Here is a 19,696-nt window from a genome sequence, read left to right as displayed (position 1 = left end):
TGTTCTGACATGTCCGTGTTACAAACAATACCTGTATTCAGTAAATACATTATATACATGTTCTGACATGTCCGTGTTACAAACAATACCTGTATTCACTAAATACATTATATACATGTTCTGACATGTCCGTGTTACAAACAATACCTGTATTCAGTAAATACATTATATACATGTTCTGACATGTCCGTGTTACAAACAATACCTGTATTCAGTAAATACATTATATACATGTTCTGACATGTCCGTGTTACAATACATACATGTATTCAGTAAATACATTATATACATGATCTGACATGTCCGTGTTACAAACAATACCAATTTAAATGGTTCTCTTTTAATTTTTCGCAAAGGTTTCGTAGGGTTGCACTTTTGTTTCGTTTATCCTTAGACGAATAATTACAGCAGTAGTTTGATGAAGATTCATGAAGCGGTTCATGAGAAGAGGTCATTAAACGTGTTTATATTTTTAGCTAAATTGGTCCCTATCCCCATTTGTAACAAAATAGCAGGAGACCTTACGATATTGTTACACATCGAGTTTGATAAAAATCCATTACATTTTAGTGGTTAATGCGAAGAAAGGCATATCTACTTTTACCTATAGTGGTCCCTAATAAGGCTCAAGTTCCTATATAAAGAAATTTGGAAGAGGACCTTATAATGATGCTCCAGACCAAGTATGACAAAGATCCACCAAGCTGTTCATGATACGCTGTATAAAGGCATTTCTAGTTTTAGCTCTAGCAGCCTCTAAAGGGGTCAAATGTCCCAGCTGAACAAAGTTGACTGCGGGCCTTATAAAGATGCTACAATTCAAGTTTGATTAGAATACATTAAAAAAAATCAATTACAGGATTTTTTTTATTTATTATTTTTATTTATTTCTAAAATAGGCCAACTGATCCCGCTTTAACAAATGCATATTCGCTATTCATGAATCTTTGGACAATGACGTCACACCTATAAAAAAAGTGAAGGTCAAGCAAAACATACAATTGTAATTATTTCAATATTTCTGTTTCATAAGCAAAGTTTGACCGTAGTCGTAACACATAGATAAACTGTATGCAGCGTACCTTCTTTCCAGTGTAATGAGATTCAGTCATTATATAGGATATATATAATAAAACAGATTTCAACTGAGTTCAATACTTGCATATCATACTAAAAAAAAATATTCATACATAATAAATCAGTTAAATAATTTATAACAAATATATCAAAGCCAACAAGTACTCATTTTAATATGCAATCTGAATAAGTCACAAAAGCAAGAAACCTTTTCATATACAGACGACAATTGTAACAAGGAAAATCTTTTAAAAAACACTTCTCTACATAAAAGACTCTTATCACACCATTATTCATGTGATACGCAGACCGTATTCAGCTCTTTCTTTAATTTAAGATCGGTTGGTATTTGAACAGGTTTTTATCATATTTATTAAACTTACTTATCATTTTGAGATATTTCAATATTCTTGCTAAATATACTGAGCCAAAGTTAGCTTTAAAACTGTGAACAGCGTCGTTTAATTAGGATAAACGCTTTGTCTACATTTCACTCAACGTAGCACAATCAACAGAGTGAAAGAAATTGACACTCTCGTCCAACCAGGCAGAGTGTTGCATAAATCTTCCATTTTGATAAATTATCTATAATGCGTTATCAAGTAGTTTGATTTGCAAACTGAAGTCACGTGGCATAGGTAACGAAAACGAATTTAGACGGCGTTCGCCGAAAAAAATACTGACATCCGTAAAGCAGAGTATTTAATCGATTTCATCGCAACTTTAACTGTACTGTAATGGTAATTGATCTGATATGACAAACGCAGAAGATCTACTCCTTGTTTAGTAAATTCTGGTTTATGCAAAATAGAAGTTGCAATAAATAAAATCACTAATTATAAATGCTTCAAATTTAACAGCTTGGCCTGTGAATTTTTTATACATAACAGAATCCCATCAGGCCTATAGTCTAACTGAAGAAATTGTGTCTCTTTTCGGGTGAATGTTTGGAAAGGAAGACGTAGTGTAAATATTCATGTTGCAAGTTTACAGAAATCAGAATTTACGTAATCTTGGGATTATAGACAATGACTATTGAAATTCTTTTTATATTATTATTGTCAAATTACGTTTTTTGTTTTAGAAGGAAGAATGTGACCGAATTTCGGCCAAAAACACTGCTATGGTAAACGTCTGGTATCGGAGAATAATGCTATGGTAAACGTCTGGTATCGGAGAATAACAAACAACCATCTACATGTACAATGCTTGTTTTAAATTCAAAAGACAACCCATTTTTAAAGTTATTGATCAGAATTTTACTCAGAGAAAAACACTGTTCGCCGTAATTCTCGAAAACCCATGTTTGATTTACTGAACTGATAACAGTCTAGTGCTTTTTAAGAATAATATTTTAACTCAATAGAGTAGGGGTGGTAGTAGGAACATTTTTAATGTTTATTCTCATTTGTATAGCCAACAGCTTTTTTCAAGTGAGCCACAATGGAACTGTGACGTCATAGCTTTCAAACTTAGGTATAAATAATAAATTGCAGTTACGGCAGTGTGACGAAAATCGTTTCATATTGAAATTTATGTATTACAGCTTTTACAGTTTTTCTACGTAGAAAATATATTGGGCACTAATTTTATATTATCAAACACTAATTTACATTGTTATTTAATGTTCAAAGCAGTAGGCGGGATGCTTTTATCATCCGTAAACAGCTGGTAATTATGCGGTTGAATGTAAAATGTTTATGATCTTTGGTTTAAACATGTTTATTCCCAACAATATACATGTACATAATTATATTTATATACGAACATTACAAGTACAGTTGATGGAAAGGATTAGAACGAAAGACAAGTCTTATAAGAGGTCTTCTCCTATTTAACTATGATCTTTGTTATTTTATGAATTTATGTTTACGTTTCAAGTTTTTTAATAAATATTTCAATGAAGTTGACTATTTGTTCTTTACCAAAGTAAAACATGGTTTTCAAAATATTGCTTGTCAAATAATATTCGGTAAAATAAATCTGTCAAATAAAACCTTTTTCTACGGTGCCCCTAAAGTGACATGTTACACACTTTTTTTCCAATTAGGTAATGTGACACTTTTTTTATTTCGTGTAATGGACTGAAACTTCACATAACTGTTCTCTATGATGCTCCAACATGCATTGTGCTGGTTTCATTACTTTAATTATTGCTTTATCAAAACTTATGTCGCTTCTTACCAACATATTTCGTGTAGCTTTTATATGTAAGCAAGTATCTCACTAACCATTTCTAAGATTGAAATGAAACTTCACAAACTTGTTAACTGTGATGGTGTGCATTTCATTAAATAATTCACAAAGTATATAGACATACTATAGAGTATAGATATCGCAGAAGACCTAAACAAACAGTTTGGCATCGCCTTTGAACTGTCATTAGCAAAATAGTGTGTTCGTCAATGTTAATTAAACTTAACGTGACTTTAGCATACATTGGATTTTTTCAGTCGTTCCGTCTGGAAATATATGTATACTATGCATACCCATTTCAAAAATTCTTGAAAAAAAATGACTTCAAAGTAAGATAAATACCCTATTAAAATTAGTAAGTCATAATGATCAACATCTGAGTATTTCTTTGAATATTTTCTTCAGTGTTTTTATAAGCAAATGCATTTACAATAATCTTACAAAAATACTTGATGACCATGCTAAAGGTAAAAGTAAAGGTAAAGGCAAGCTTTATTATCCATATATATATTGTCTTAAAATTTAGCATTAAAAAGGTAAGTCCAAACCGCAAATATATAGAGATAAAAACATTCAAACTGGTGTTTCACTTCTTATCAAAACTGTTGTATGTATGTTTCTACCATATTCCACGTTCTTTTAACTCTTTAAGTACTTAATACATATTACAGTTTATGCATACATGCGCAAGAGGTTATAATAATATATATTTACATTGTGTATATTTATTTTGAATATATTGATAATAAAAAACGAACTTTTGGAACATCTTACAGGAAACTGAACAATTTCTATGAGCTATGAAGACATGTTCATACTAAATATCATTCGGATCGTCATGCTAGTTAGTGTAAATTATCTCTTTTGACATTGCCAGGATCGCCATGCTAGTTAGTGTAGATTATTTCTTTTGACATTGCCAGGATCGTCATGCTAGTCATGCTAGTTAGTGTAGATTATTTCTTTTGACATTGCCAGGATTGCTAAACAAAGTATGGAAACAAAACTTGAAAAGACGTAGGAAATATCTTCAAGACCTTACACGATGTTCAATTGTTGTTGTTTTTGTTTTTGTTTTTTGTTTTGAGCGGTCATATTCAGGTATTGGACAAATCCAAACACGCATCACACATACAGTGGGGTGACGGTAAGAAAACAAAACTATCTTGTGGAAGTGCATCTAAAGTCTAGACGCTGACGACAACTCAAAGGAAAGTAAGATAACACTCCATATATAGTGAAACTAGAAATAATTATTACTATAATCACAATTCACATTTTCTGTAACACTTTTGAAATAAAAAGTTGACTGTATAATGTGTTTAAATTGTAGTAGTCTCAGATGGTAGCTAAACCATACACCGGACGTGTTGAACTATTTCAAACGTTTCAGATATATTAAAAAACCCACTGGTACTTTTGTCACAAATAAGGGGCAATAATTCAGATGTTTGCAGTCTTAATGGGGTATAGCCTCAACAAACATTTTATGAAAAGGATTCATTATTCTAGGCCCTATACTTTTTGAGCTATGAGCATCACGAACAAAAAGTCCACTATATGGCTATTTCAAGGGCCATAACTCTGTAATGAGAGCTAAGATTCTCAAGAAGAAAGCCAAGTGTGCAAGGTCACATCTCGTTAAAGACTCCAGCAAGGTTTCCTGAATTTACATCTAATACTTTTTGAGCTAGGCACATAATTAGGTGAAAAGGTGCATTTTTTTACTATTTCAGGGGCCATAACTTTAAAAATAGGGGTTGGAGCCAGCCAAAAAATTAGAGGTGTGCAAGTTTATATCATGATAATGACTTATGCAAGTTTTCAACCATTTATATTAAATACTTTTTGATCTAGGTGCGTCACAATGTGAAAATGTACATTTTTGACTATTTCAGGCTCCATAACTCTAAAAATAGGGGGCGGTCCCAATTGAAAAATAGGAGGTGCGCAAGTTCATATCATGATTAAGACTCATGCAAGGTTTCATGAATCTATATTAAATACTTTTTGAGCTAGGCATGTCACAAGGAGAAAATGTGCATTTTTGACTGTTTCAGGGGCCATAACTCTGAAAATAAGGGGCGGACCCAAATAAAAAATAGGAGGTGCGCAAGTTCATATCTTGATAAAGACTCATGCAAAGTTTCATGAATCTATATCAAATGTGTTTGAGCTAGACGTGTCACAAGTTGAAAATGTGCAATTTTGACTATTTCAGGGGCCATAACTCTAAAAATAGGGGGCAGAGCCAGATGAAAAATAGGAGGTGCGCACGTTCATATCATGATTAAGACTGTTGCAAGGTTTCATGAATTTATATCAAATACTTTTTGAGCTAGGCATGTCACAATGTGAAAATGTGCATTTTTGACTATTTCAGGGGCCATCACTCTAAATATTGGAGGCGGACCCAATTGAATAATAGGAGGTGCGCAAGTTCATATCATGATTAAGACTCATGCAAGGTTTCATGAATCTATATCAAATACTTTTTGAGCTAGGCATGTCACAAGGTAAAAATGTGCATTTTTGACTATTTCAGGGGCCATAACTCAGAAAATAGGTGGTAGAGCCAGACAAAAATAGGAGGTGCGCAAGTTCATATCATGATAAAGACTCATGCAAGGTTTCATCAATTTATATCAAATACTTTTTTGAGCTAGGCGCGTCACGAACTTCGGACGGACGGACGGATGCACGGACAAGACCAAATCTATATGCCCCTACCACTCATGGGTGGGGCGTGGGGGGCAAAAAACTAACAAAAGTTCAGTACCAGAAGATCCGCGTGGACATCTTGTAGTGCTTGTTTTTCCCGCTCCAGTTTTCTTCCAGACTGTCCCTCTGTAATCTGCTTCATCGGGACACACGACCACACCTAAATATCAGTATCAAATAACACTTTACTTTGAAAAATAATTTCAGCTAAATTACACATTACATTATTCACAGTAATTAATAAGTCATTATAATAAATTTGAATAACCAACTGCAAGCCAATGTCAGAGGACTTCTGCCGAAATAAAAAGATGTAAAATACAATGTATAAGTATGGGTAGACACAGTATCTGAGGGCAGTTCGCCATGCTGGGACTTTATTAAAATATTGAAAACCCATTTACCTAAACGTAGGCAGTTGGTTATTCAAGTGAAACTGGTTCTTCTTATCCTTGCAAAGACTTGAAGCTACACTCAAAAAAGGAGAGCGACGCTAAACAACACGAAGCGACACGATTATTTCACAATATCGTATCGCGTTGTCGTGCGTCTACCGGTGACATGTTAAAATGTTACTACAAAGTTTCTTACCTGCTGATTATGCGATGCTTTTACAGAGTGTTTACGTCACCTGTAGACCGTGAAGTTGTTTTAAATATTTCCCTTTCACCGGTAGACGGACGACATTGCGATACGATATAACGGAAACAATTCATTGTCGTGTGTCGTATCGCATTGTCACGAAGTCACTTTGCATTGTTGTGTGTAGCACTCAAAGCGCAGCGGAGGACATTACAACTGGCATGAAATATTATTCAGGATAACTCAGTTATGCATCCAACAGTCTTAAAATAGTTTTCTTTGATTTTCTCATAAGTCCAGATATTTTTCCATACTTTAATGCATATTTATAGGAAGCCTTCAAGTTGTTTATTCTATAAATCTAAACTTCTGTTTTGTTGACAAGTTTCGCTACAAAAAAATGTCACACTTTCCGACTCACGGTGTATGATCAAACCTATATTTCTCGGATGAAACTTACGGTGCCTTCACTTTCTTGGATAAGCACATCCATCACTTATTGAGATGAAAACAAAGAGTGTTCATTGAACAACAAATGAAATCATTCAAACATATCACTTCACACACGTAAGTTGATTTTACAGTTACTACCACGGAACATAAAGAACTACGAAGAGTCATTCTCATCCATCAGAGGTTCGTCAAAATCATCCGGGGAACCACGGTAGACCTCTGGTATGCGAGAATGCGAAGAGTAAACTTGTATAAAGAAAAGACGAACATATTCAGCAGCTTTCGAGAAATATGCCTCACGATGGGAGTACCGCTATGCATATGTGGGAACTAACAGTGTATTATAATCATTTTTTTTAACATTGATTTCGTTTATTTCCACGCCCTTTTCTGCAATTATATGTAGACTGTTATCGGTAGATAAAAGAAAAACTGTATGTTCGTTATCGTTTATAGTGAAGTAAAGACAGTAGGTCCAAAATATCAGGAACCTACATTTTAAGGATGAACACTAAAATTTGTACCTCCGTTATTTTGAAAAGACTCCTGTAATATGCACATCACCACACATGTTCCTTTTGATGTTCTGTATGGAATACTATCAAAACTAGTTTTACGAAATAAAATAATGCGTATTATCGATTATTATAATCTCGTTATTACAAAGTAATTTAGTTATCGTATATAGGTCATACAGAACTCCTTTAGTTATAGGTCATACAGAACTCCTTTAGTTATAGGTCATACAGAACTCCTTTACGTTTTAGTGCCTGAGATAAGCTCATTCCCTCTATCGCCCCATCCCATCCTTTCCCCTTGCATTTGCGCTCTCTTGCTTTGGCATCCCCCTTCCTTTTACTATGAGTATGTTATCGCGTCGACCTTAATTATGGCTGCCGGAATCCTCAGGCGCTGCCCGATTACGTTTTAACCTGTTTATGTGTGTGCGTCTTTATGCTTGTGCGTCTGTGTGTCTACAGTGTTGTTATATCTTACTTGGCTCTGACACTGTGTTTGTGGCGCTCTGTGCTTCCGAGAAATCTACCTTTACTTATTATATGTTGTTTGAGTACCCTAGAAATTAAGACTTTTTTCTTGATATAGTCTGATGTACTTCTTCAGAGTTAGATGGTAAGCTCCGTCGTACAAACCAATATATAATGAACAGCTGCGGTACTCAACACCAATGTTTATTCTATATATTTAACTTGTTGTAAGATGTTATAAATAAGGATCTCAACATTAGTGCGGGGTTTTCAAACATTGCAGCAACATTACCACAAACAGCGGTTGGTAAAATCTACTGATTATATCTACATATTTATACATATATAGTCATTCTTACATAAAAACTACTTTTTTTACTGGAATCGCCCATGTATCAAAGGGAGAAAAAATCATGTGCATTGCCAAACGAGGCAACGTGTTAATACATGATTTCTATTTTTTGAAATAGAGAATAACAGGTTACTGTCTTTTGAGAAAGGGTTTCTCATACGAGGCTATGTATGGTCCTGGAAGGAGCGAGGCTTGCCGAGCTCCTTCCGGACCATATCTAGCCGCGTCTGAGAAATCTCTTTCTCAAAAGACAGTAACCTGTTATTCTATTTATCATGCCATAATTTATTAACAACTTTTATCCTACCATTATGAGAAATAAAGTGCAAAAATAGGGGTGGACCAAATTTTGCTGTTTAGCCGGACTTCTTTTTTTTTATTTTCTTTTTTCAAAATGACGCCATCTTGTTTTTTAGAATAACTGCTAAAAGACATTTACGCCAATATTTTTATAAACGCGCTTTTAATAGGTACGTGAGACCATGCCAATAATATATAGCGTATGCCTACCATATTTGCAATTATCACAAAAATGTTTTTATAACGAAACGCTCGTAGAAATGGAAAATGACTCATGCAAAGCGTTTGTTTAAGAAATAATATATCTCATCCAGTGATTTGTCGTTGAATAAATCATTGTTTGGAGTTCAGATGCGACGGAATTATATCACGAGGGCGCAGCCCGAGTGATATAATAATACGCATCTGAACGACAAACAATGATTTATTCAAGAGCAAATCACTGGATGAGATATATTATTTCGATTCTAACACGTTAACAAGGATTTTTCAGTACATCCTTGACGACATTCATTAAATATTTGCCCGTTTTCAATCGGTTTCTTTTCTAGCGCGCCGCTATGCCGTTTGACGCCATGACGTAATAACTGTGACGTCAGAACAGTGATTTGTTGTTTTATAATTCACTGTTTTCTGCCTTCTTTGTTTAATAAGAAAATGAATCGGATCGTGTTAGAATCAGGATTTTACATCATGGAATATTGCATCTGGAATGAACTTTCATGGAATAAAATCAACGGCAGATAAAACGGTACTGCCTATTTGTTCTGCCAAGCGGCGTTATGACGTGTGTATTTAATTCACTTCAAACGTTTGCTTGATGAGAATGGGTGTCCGTCTAGCAACTGAATTTTGGATAAAATTTCACTTGGGAGAAAATTGAAATTATTCTTTCGTGTTCAGCAAAACCGAGATGTGGTTACAAAACACGAGGTTAGCATTTATTGTTTTTTCCGCTTTTTTATATTTTGGGATTTTAAAGACCTTTTTCAGTGTCGTATGAGGGCGTAATAATTTTTAAATGCAAAATGGACACAATCTGATGTCCTTGGATTTAATCATAGGTTTAAACAGTGCAAAGTGTTCTCAAGTCACTGACCTGAGAAAGCCTGCTTATCTCAGACAGGCTTTATCAGGCAGTTGCTATAGTAATGGCATGATAAATGCTTTCCAAGGGACGTACATGTATTTCTTCGTAGATTGACATCTGGTTTCCGCGTCTTGTTTCTTTCATATTCTTAATTACCCATTCATTTTCAGAAGGATGAAAACAGTGAATTATGTGATTACAACAATTTACTGTACTGACGTCAAAATTATTATACGTAATAACGTCAAACGGCATAGCGGCGCGCTGGAAAAGAAGGCAATTGAAAACGGGCAAATATTTAATGAATGCCGTCAAGGATGTACTCTAAAGTCCTTGGAATCGAAAGTGTTAGAATCGATATAATATATCTCATTTAGTGATTTGCTCTTGAATAAAATCATTGTCGTTCAAATGCGTATTATCATATCACTCGGGCTGCGCCCACGTGATTAATTCCTTCGCATCTGAACTCTAAACAATCATTTGTTCAGCGACATATCACTAAATGAGATATATTTTTTTTATTAAATAACCTTTTCTGTAGCATAAAAGATGCATTCTTACACGATCCGATTCATTTTTCTATTAAACAAAGAAGGGTGACAACATTGAATTAGATCTATGTGATTACAACAATTCACTGTTCTGACGTCACAATTATTACGTCATATTCTCAAACGGCATAGCGACGCGCTGGAAAACGGGCAAATATTTAGTGAATGCCGCGTGAAGGATGTACTTTAAAATCCATGGTAACGTGTTAGAATCGAAATAAAATAGCTCATTTAGTGATTTGCTCTTGAATAAAATCATTGGCGTATTACAATTTTTTATATTAAAGGCCAATTGTCAATTGATTCCATATAGATTCTATATAGCAAAACTCCGGTTTTTCAAGCTGAAAATTATACAAACACTTAAAGATGCATATGTTAAAATGTTTCAATTTAAGTTCTTCTATAAAACAGATTTTGAATAAAATATATTTTAATTTTTCTGTCTGGTATTTATTTTTCACCTACCTAGCATACAGATATAGACATAACCATTTTAATGAAAATGTTTATTATACGCAAAAGCTGTTTATATATATATATATATATATATATATATATATATATATATATATATATATATATATATATATTATATATATATATATATATATATATATATATAAAAAGTATAAAGCCTTGCTTTTATTTATTTATTTATTTTGTTGGGTTTAACGTCACACCGACACAATTTTAGGTCATATGGCGACTTTCCAGCTTTAATGGTGGAGGAAGACCCAGGTGCCCCTCCGTGCACTATTTATCACGACGGCACCTGAGGAACCACCGACCTTCCTAAGCCAGCTGGATGTTCCTCACTGAAGAATTCTACCCCAATGATTTCGAACCACATGATGAGGGCAAATGGTTTTGAATCAACGACTCTAACCACTCGGCCACGGAGGCCCCCCTTGCTTTTATAGTGTATGAATTCTTAATACACATGTTTAACATTTGAAATTATAGATCTAGTTGTCTGCCATTACATTTTGAAATAATTTTTGGTTTCTGGTTTAATTTATAGTAGTTTGGCTCTTGGGTATTAATAATTGCTTAAATATAGTCAGGACACAAAGACAATCGTCTGAAACCAAAAAACGTAGTAACATTTAAATATTGTGGACCAGATTTTATTCAGTCTGTTCATCTGACACATGTCAAACGCCACCTAATGATCAATATTTTCTGGCTGTCAAGAGTCAAGTTCAGTTTAAATAGAGCCACAGCAACAAGAAGAGGCCGTTTCCTCTATAAAACACCTCTTGATATCAGATTATTGCATCTGTAAAGGAATTCAGCAAAGGTCCCAGAGGATACGAAAATATTTAACAACATGTTCCAAGTTTCAAATTGTCTGAATTTACTCCAAGACAGTTCTATAGGATTATGCAAGCAGAAACAGACAGCATGTTTATTTTTTCTTTAAGGAAGTCTCCCTTAGTGTCTACATCATATTGCATTAGTTACCTACCTGTCTCATTTCTTTCTAAGAGACTGGACACACACATATTTTTTGCCTTACTGGCCATTTATGTTTATTTTTTCATTTCTAAGATTACTGAAAAAGTGCATTGCAGGCGATAATATGTACCTAGTTACCTAAGCATGCGATAAAGTTTTAGCGGAGTTGTCTTTTCCCCAAATACTTTATTCAGAATATTTTTTTCCTTTTTTTTCAGCAAATGATATTTTAAAGCTACTTTCAACAAAACAATTGAATTCGTTACAGAAAAAAAGTTTTACTTGTACGTAGTTAAATAATTTGTTTTCAATATTGCAGCCGCGAAAATTGTTAAAATTGACATACTTTCAAAGATTTCAGTAGGAAATACCACGAAACTACTACGCTTAAGCAATCATAAAGTAGCACAGTTAACCTCGGCGAACGTGCAGACATCTATTCCCGGGGGTAAACGTCGTGAGAAAGCGAGAAAGAAACAATTAATGATTATTTGAAAGATTAATAAACACTTTGTAATCCAAAACACCTAAGTTACAGTCAAATTATTTTACTGGAAGCTTGTGGTCGCCTTTGTTGATTGTTTACATCCGGGAAAGTTTTGACGTATGGGAAAACCGACGAAAATACTATGAGTTTTTCAGTTTTTCGTTCTGAAAAAAGGATTTCGGTATTCTATGAAAAATCGGCAATTACAAAGTAACAAAATGCTATTTAGATACAATAACTGCTACGTGCACAGTCTGAAATCGTAAGTAAAAGATATAAGGTAGCAGGGTACACTTCGAATTTTGGCCCCCGTCAATATTTGTTTTAAACAGAACTTCGTGATTTTGGATGTCTGTAAATTAAGGTGAGAGATGATGACTATTAATTCTTTAGAAAATTTATACAGCCGATACATGTAAAATTCTGATGTCAGTTGGAAAGCTAACTGCTGTTAGCTTTGTATGACCAATGAGACACTTTTTCTCGGAAAAATTCAAATCACGGAAGGGTTTTGTGCTTGTTGATTGATACTCAGGAACAGTTTCGCTATTTTGTGAAAAAAAAACGAGCTGGATGAGATCCATTCCGTTTATATCCTGACGTTCAGTAAGGACTATTAAATTGAGAAATGCAATAAAATTGGGCATTGTTCTTGCAGCGGGATCATTGCAGGCTGTTCAAAAAGTGCAAAATTGATGATTTTGGCATGCTATTTTCCATGGGTGGTGTAAACCTTTCGTTTTGATAACTTTCTTTATTCTTGTATGATAATCCTGATCTTGCCATTAATTAAAAGCACAAAACATGCACGCAATTTATAAAATGGCCACCCTGATTCTGCTAATAAGGGAAGTGCAATATTGCGACTCGTTACATGTAACTCCGTCCGTGCCCAAAATTTTCGCATCTAAGTGTACCCTGCTATCTAAATACTTCCAATTCCAAGAAAGGTAACTTCAACTTTTACCTCCAGCAGAGCAGTCTTTTTCAGAACTTGAATAACCAAATTTATATATTTAAATTTATAGTTCTATTTTGAAAATGAAGTGTAGAATAGTTTTGATAGATAATATTTTGCATAGTTACACTTTCTATTGAATAAATCAATATACAATAGCAAGAAACACACTTAACTGAAAATAGAATTCTGCCAAAACGTACAAATATAAAATCTCTACTCTTGCTAACAAGAGATTTTCTGGTGAAATAAAGTAAAATAAAAAGCCTCTTCGTGCAGTCCATTCTAGACAATTTACAGTTTCTCTTTTTTTCTGTAACAATCATCATTTCACTATTTATCCTACAAACACATGTAAATTCATAGGAAAATTCCCATATCATCATAGCAATGGCAAGTACACATAAATGGCAGGTGTATAGAAAGTATCTTAGAAAAGCATAAGATAAAGCCCAGAAATTGATCAAACGACCAACATTTATATTACAATGTTTTGAGGTAATTGTCATACCTATGCTCGCAAGGAATGGCAACTCATGCCTCATGAAAGTATTTATCAGGCATTGTTCGGGTATTAATAGTATAAGTCACTCTGCCTACAACATCATAATAGTGAAAAAAAATATGAAAACGGATTTTGAGTTAATGAGTTACCCTATCGGTAATTAATTAGTACGATCAATATAGTTCTTCGCGTTGTGTATTGCTGGTAACCAAAGCCCATTGGTGATTCAAAAAGAGATTAAAACTATCATTTAAGTCAGATATAATATTACACGGGAAAAAGAAATTCTTCATTCAAACTTATTGTACACTATTTTGTTAACCGTAATTGAAAATTAGAAAAGAACAATTCGATTCGCAAATTTGATGATATAAAACAATTAGTTGTTAATTAGACAGTATTTCATGGTCGCATTATGATTCAAATCTTGAATTTCAATAGACTGGTCAGAGGAACTTCACTGACACAATCAGTGGCGCGTGTGGCCACCTCTACTGGCAACCACAGCAGGAAGATATCGCCTCAACAATTACGTAGCAGATACCGTGTGATTCTGACCCGTTCCTGGTGGAATGCTGCTATCAGTTATTTGACGTTGACAGACTGCGGTTGACGTTGACGTAACGGCCGCTTGTGGGAATCCCAGGCGTATTCATTCGGATTGCAGTCACGTGAGCACGTCGGCCAAAGCAAAACGTCAGCTGCCCAGATCATAACTGCGCCCCATCACAAGGATTGTGCTGCAGAACGCAATTGTTAGCTTAGTGTTCATGACGTCGTCTGTAGACACGGATACGTCCGTCGTCGTTCCACAAGTTGAAACGTGACTAAATCACTAAACACTACATTCTGCCAACGCTGACCGCGATTATTGCGGACCCAAATTAGACGCTGATGACAGTGACATAGCGTAAGAACTAGACCGCGGTAAGACCTGCGGCAGATAATTTCCCGTTCTCTAAATTGATTTCTCACTGTATGTCGACTTATATGACACCAACGGTTACCTACAACTAAGAGTGATGTGGATTCAGTCTTCACAAATCTATCACGCCAATGGCATTGTAATTGTCCTGCCGTATTAATGTTACACGTGGTCTGCCCTAACGAGGCTTATCGGCAAGCGTTCTCTGACACGTCGAACGAGACGCAGTATTGTCAAACGAGAGACGTCAAAACGACTAAGGACTTGTTGTTGCGTTCGCCTACATTCGAGCATGTCCGAAACTCACTTGGAAGTGTAGCCTCGACATTATCAAAAACTGATTAATTGTCAGAAAATCTCGTGTGTTGAGTTTCACATGTACCTGCGTACAATTCACTCAACAAAACCGCTTGGTTGACACATATGGGCAGCACGAGGAAATCATGTACAGGTACATGAATTTAACAATGGGTTGAATTAAATTGTATGAGTTTCGGATGGTTGTGTTTGTCGGTCAGAGTATATGTACATTTCTGACATTGCCAAACAAAAGTAAAATATGTTACAAAAATAACGCCATCTTTCGAAAACGCGTTCCTTTATCTCATCAGTATAGATAGGTTTTTTTTATTAAAATGATATAGTAAAACAAGCGCGAGTCTGTCGAGGAAATAGATATTATCAGCCTCACCTTTACCTGACCGCCTGGCTGCCCATTATATATAAGTTCAATAGCATAACATCTTGACCTTGTCAACAGACATAATGAGACGGTGAGTGTATACATGTTTGACACAGAACATATTTGTTCATAGCTTTGGCCGGGTCATACACTTGAAGCTGTTTCTTAATCTTGTCGAACAATTTGTCTGGACATGTCTATCTGTCTCGTCAAAAACTGGTTTTGTAACATTAGGAACAACAATTATTTGAGGCTGATTAAGTTCATCTTTATATCATTGACCTGGAATCAGTCAACTACCGCCTCTTTCCCGTGGCTAAGAGAAGGGTAGGTCATGCGAGACAACATGTCAGCACAACTGTTTACACGTCCACTGACGTATTCAAATTTTCGCGTCATAACCAGAAATAGCCAACGTCCACATTTGGACATTCTAATTGGCCATTATTGGCCATCGGCAAGCTTGGGGATTCCGTGGTTGTGTTGTTAAGCTCGCTGAATTAGAACCACTTGCCCTCCTCGATGTTGGTTCGAGCCTCACTCTGGGCGTTTAATTCTTCATTCAGAGAAGCCATCCATTTTGCTTGCGGAAGGTCGGTGGTTCTATCCAGGTGCCCGCCCCTGTTAAATAATGCACGGAGAGGCATCTTGGGTCTTCCTCAAACAATCAAAGCTGAAAAGTCGCCATATGACTTATAATTGTGTTAGTGCGATGTTTAACCCTAAAAAAAGCATCGGCGAGCTTAGAGGAAGCACGGGCGGTTTGTGGTCAGTCCAGCAAATCACTTTTATGTTCATCAAAGTGATCGAATGCATATTTAAGTGAAAATGTTTCATTTTCTTTAATCGGCTATCGCTGCTGGGAGCGGATCCATTTGTAAGGACAGCGCCTACAGTTGTATCGCTACTGAGGGTGTATATTACATATCATTTCGTAACATCAGGGTATGTAAGGTACGAAAAAGTGGTAAGGCCATCTTTCTAGGCCTGGAGATTTTGTTGATATTTCTCAGTTCAATTAGAATTGACGTATCATCTTGTGAGTGCAATTAGGGGTTCAGCCATGCTTGAGAACCTAAAATAGCCACACATTCCCTTAAAAGATGGCACGTATTGTGTTTACTTTTTACGGGTCAGCTTTTATAACTTTCTCACTTACAAAGAGACTTAAATAGATTGTTTTTGGTTGCATAAAGCTGCACTTGTTTAACTTAAGTTTAAGACTATGCTGCCGCAACTGATCAAAGATAATGCTTAGATTATCCAAGCGGAGAAGTTGAGGAGATACTATTTGTATGTTATCCAACATGACCATTGCAAAAGATATGCAGATCTGCAAGACAATCAACATGAGCTATTGAAACACACCGGGGGCGTAAGAAAGTCCGAAGGGCATCTTTGTAAAGGCGAATAGGCCCAAATGTGTTTGTAATGCCGTGTGTTTTTGTCATTATGACCCATCATAACTTGCCAGTATTTGATATTTATTCAAGTGTCGTGAAGAATTACCATTTCCTAACCGTGCTAATATTTTATTTTTTCCGGGTAATTTTTAATTTTTTTATATTTTTTTTTTCAAGTTTAACATCGCACCGACACATTTTAGGTCTTATTGCGACTTTCGAGCTTTGATGTTGGAGGAAGAGCTACTGTGCATTTTTTTCATCACGAATTGGCACTTGCATAAAACTAACGTCCTTCCGTAACACAGCTGGATGAATTTAATGCCCGTGTGCGGCTCCTATCCTAGGTAAAGTATGGACGGCGGTTTCCGCCTGAATTAATAAATATACAATCCATTCATAAACAAGTCAGTCAGTGCAGTGCATTTCAATGCCGTCTAGTCTAAAACTTCATCTCGTCCAATATATTTACATTCAACGCATTGTTTTTGACACATCGAGCTGCATGGTATCTTATTTTGTTGGATAACTTCATATTACGGTGCATCGCAACAAATTTTTAAATGCATCGTTCCACGTTTAAATGGATGGAATGAAGTTTTGTATTAGGTGGTTTCAAAAAACAATGCGTTAGTTCTATCCAAGTGCCAATTCGTTGTGGTTCTATGTTTAAGCTAGCAATTGAATAAATATGTATGTCGAATTCTAGAGACACGTAGGTTTTGCCTTTTTGGAGACGGTATAAGTCACAGTTAATACGACCGCCAAATTAAAACATCCAGTCTTTTCCTAAAATAAAATTTTGATCATGTCGAATACTACATTGAAATTGTGATTCATCTTTGTCCCGCCAATGTAAAACGGTCAATTTACATGTCCATAAACTTCTAATTAAGAAATAATTTATAGCAAAACAGTGCTTTAACACTATTTATACACGATGGGCGGTTATACGTCGGGCGTAATAATTTCCAGAGGGCGCATTTCGTTTAAAACATGTTATTAAGTAAAATATTTCATGAAATAAAAAAGGGCTATTTCTTGATGCGTACATGGCGCTAAAAATCACGTTGACGTGACGTCAACATAACATCGTTGTGATGATTAAAGCATTGTTAGCCATATTAGAATTAACCTCAATTAATCAACTGCCAATTTATACTAATCTCTTTTGACAACTTTCTTTTAAAATGAAGCGCATTATAAACTCGCTTAAGAATAAGTGTAACTGAACTTTCACTATCAACTAGAACTCGATCATATTTGTTTTTGCATATTTTATCAGAAAGAATGGAGAAAATGATGGAGTTATTATTGTCGCTGAAAAAAGGTCAGGAAAGTTTACAAAAAGTTTTTGACAGTTAAATGGAAAGACTCAGAAATGACGTTTTGCCTACAATCGATGATAAAATCAAGGCCGTGAAAGTTGATATTGATCTACAATTCGCCGCATTAGACAAACGAATAATGGACCTTGAGGCTGAGTTCAGTTCACTAAAATCCAACAATGCATTACAACCAGATTTAACGGTAAATAACTGTGATATAACGGTGATTGCGTCAAACGTACAAGAGCAGAGAGGTAAAGATCCGTTACATATAGCTCAGGATTTGATCAATGCCCTTGGCACAGTAATCTCCAATCAGGTGACAATTACAGATGTCAAGAGGTGTGTCGACAGAAATACAGGAAAACCGCCGCTGCTGAAGATAGCGTTTTCAACCATTGAAGAAAAGGTTAATGTTCTGCGAGCAAAAAAGTCGTTAAGTAATCACGGCATATATAAGAACGTATTTCTTCACGGCAGCAAAACGCACACGGAGCGTATCCTGGAGCTGAATGCCAAAACGTTACTTTCTGAGCTTCCGAATGGTAATCAGTTTAGAGTAACAGGCAATGGGTGCATCGTAAAGAAAAACAACCCAACGGATGGTGCTACCGGAACATCGTCTGCTCCCGGTCGACGCTAGGCCGACTCCCGGTTATCAAATAAATCTTTGTCCATCTCACACATAAATGTCGGTGGATGGACCAAATCCAACAATAACTTGAGATCTAAACTGATAGAACATATTGATGCAGATATTGTCTGTGTGAATGAAACCCATTTAACTTGTGATCAGACTCTTTCTATTGAAAATTACCACTTTTATGGATTTAATCGAAAGTTAACACATATAAACGCCCCAAAAGGTTCTGGAGGAGTGGGGATTTTTGTAAAAAACCGTATGTTTGAAAAATTTTCAGTAACCACATTGGATAAGAGTTTCGACGGAATATTAGGCCTATCATTTCAGTGGAAAGAAACAGATTATAAATTTGTAGTTTACTCGTTGTATTTACCACCGGAAAATTCCGTATGGGGTAGAAATGCAAATAACTTTTATGCCCATTTGCTTGGCCAAATGTATTTACTATCTGAGTATGATGCTATATTTTTGTGCGGAGATATGAACTCAAGAATAGGAAACCTTAGTGATGTCATCTCTGATATAGACAACATACCATCGAGGACGGTGCTGGACGAAACAGTAAACCAACATGGACATACATTTATTGAATTTTTGACAGAGTCCAAAATGTGTGTTTTAAATAACAGATTTGTACAAAGTTCTGATAATTTTACCTCTGTGTCTACAAAAGGGAGGTCTGTAGTTGACTATATTTGCACGCCACATGATTGCTTTGATTCATGTCACAATTTTGAAGTTATCTCCCCTACATCGATTGTTGATAAGTTTAAGTTGCACGCCTTAATAGGTCAGAGAAGTAAATTGCCCGATCATTATTTTCTGCGTTTCGAATTTATTTATAGAACTCACATATCAGACACTGAACGATGTGAAGAAAGTGTATCGTCAAGACCGATTTTTAATGATAAGGCTTATAAAGTGAAGCGAATTCCGTCCAACTTTCTGAGCTCGGATCTGTCAAAATCTGCGTTTTTGTTACTTATAAGAAAT

At 35.4% G+C, this 19,696-nt stretch overlaps 1 protein-coding gene across 4 annotated transcripts in view; it reads right to left on the bottom strand.

The window, feature by feature from the left end:
- Window positions 1-19,696, bottom strand: part of LOC123540821 (adhesion G protein-coupled receptor E3-like) — a 162,050-nt gene that overhangs the window by 100,384 nt on the left and 41,970 nt on the right. For all 4 annotated transcript variants that reach the window (XR_008367774.1, XM_053526341.1, XM_053526340.1 and 1 more), the window contains exon 7: window positions 6,053-6,154. Coding sequence is in view for 3 of the 4 variants with exons in the window: in XM_053526341.1 (XP_053382316.1) it covers window positions 6,053-6,154 (102 nt within the window). In the remaining variant the exon portion in view is untranslated. The remainder of the gene's footprint in view (window positions 1-6,052; window positions 6,155-19,696) is intronic.

This window comes from Mercenaria mercenaria, chromosome 16 (genome assembly GCF_021730395.1).
Source record: "Mercenaria mercenaria strain notata chromosome 16, MADL_Memer_1, whole genome shotgun sequence".
Lineage (NCBI taxonomy): Eukaryota > Metazoa > Mollusca > Bivalvia > Venerida > Veneridae > Mercenaria > Mercenaria mercenaria.
Note: the sequence above shows the minus strand (reverse complement) of the source record. Positions and strands in the feature narration are given on the sequence as shown.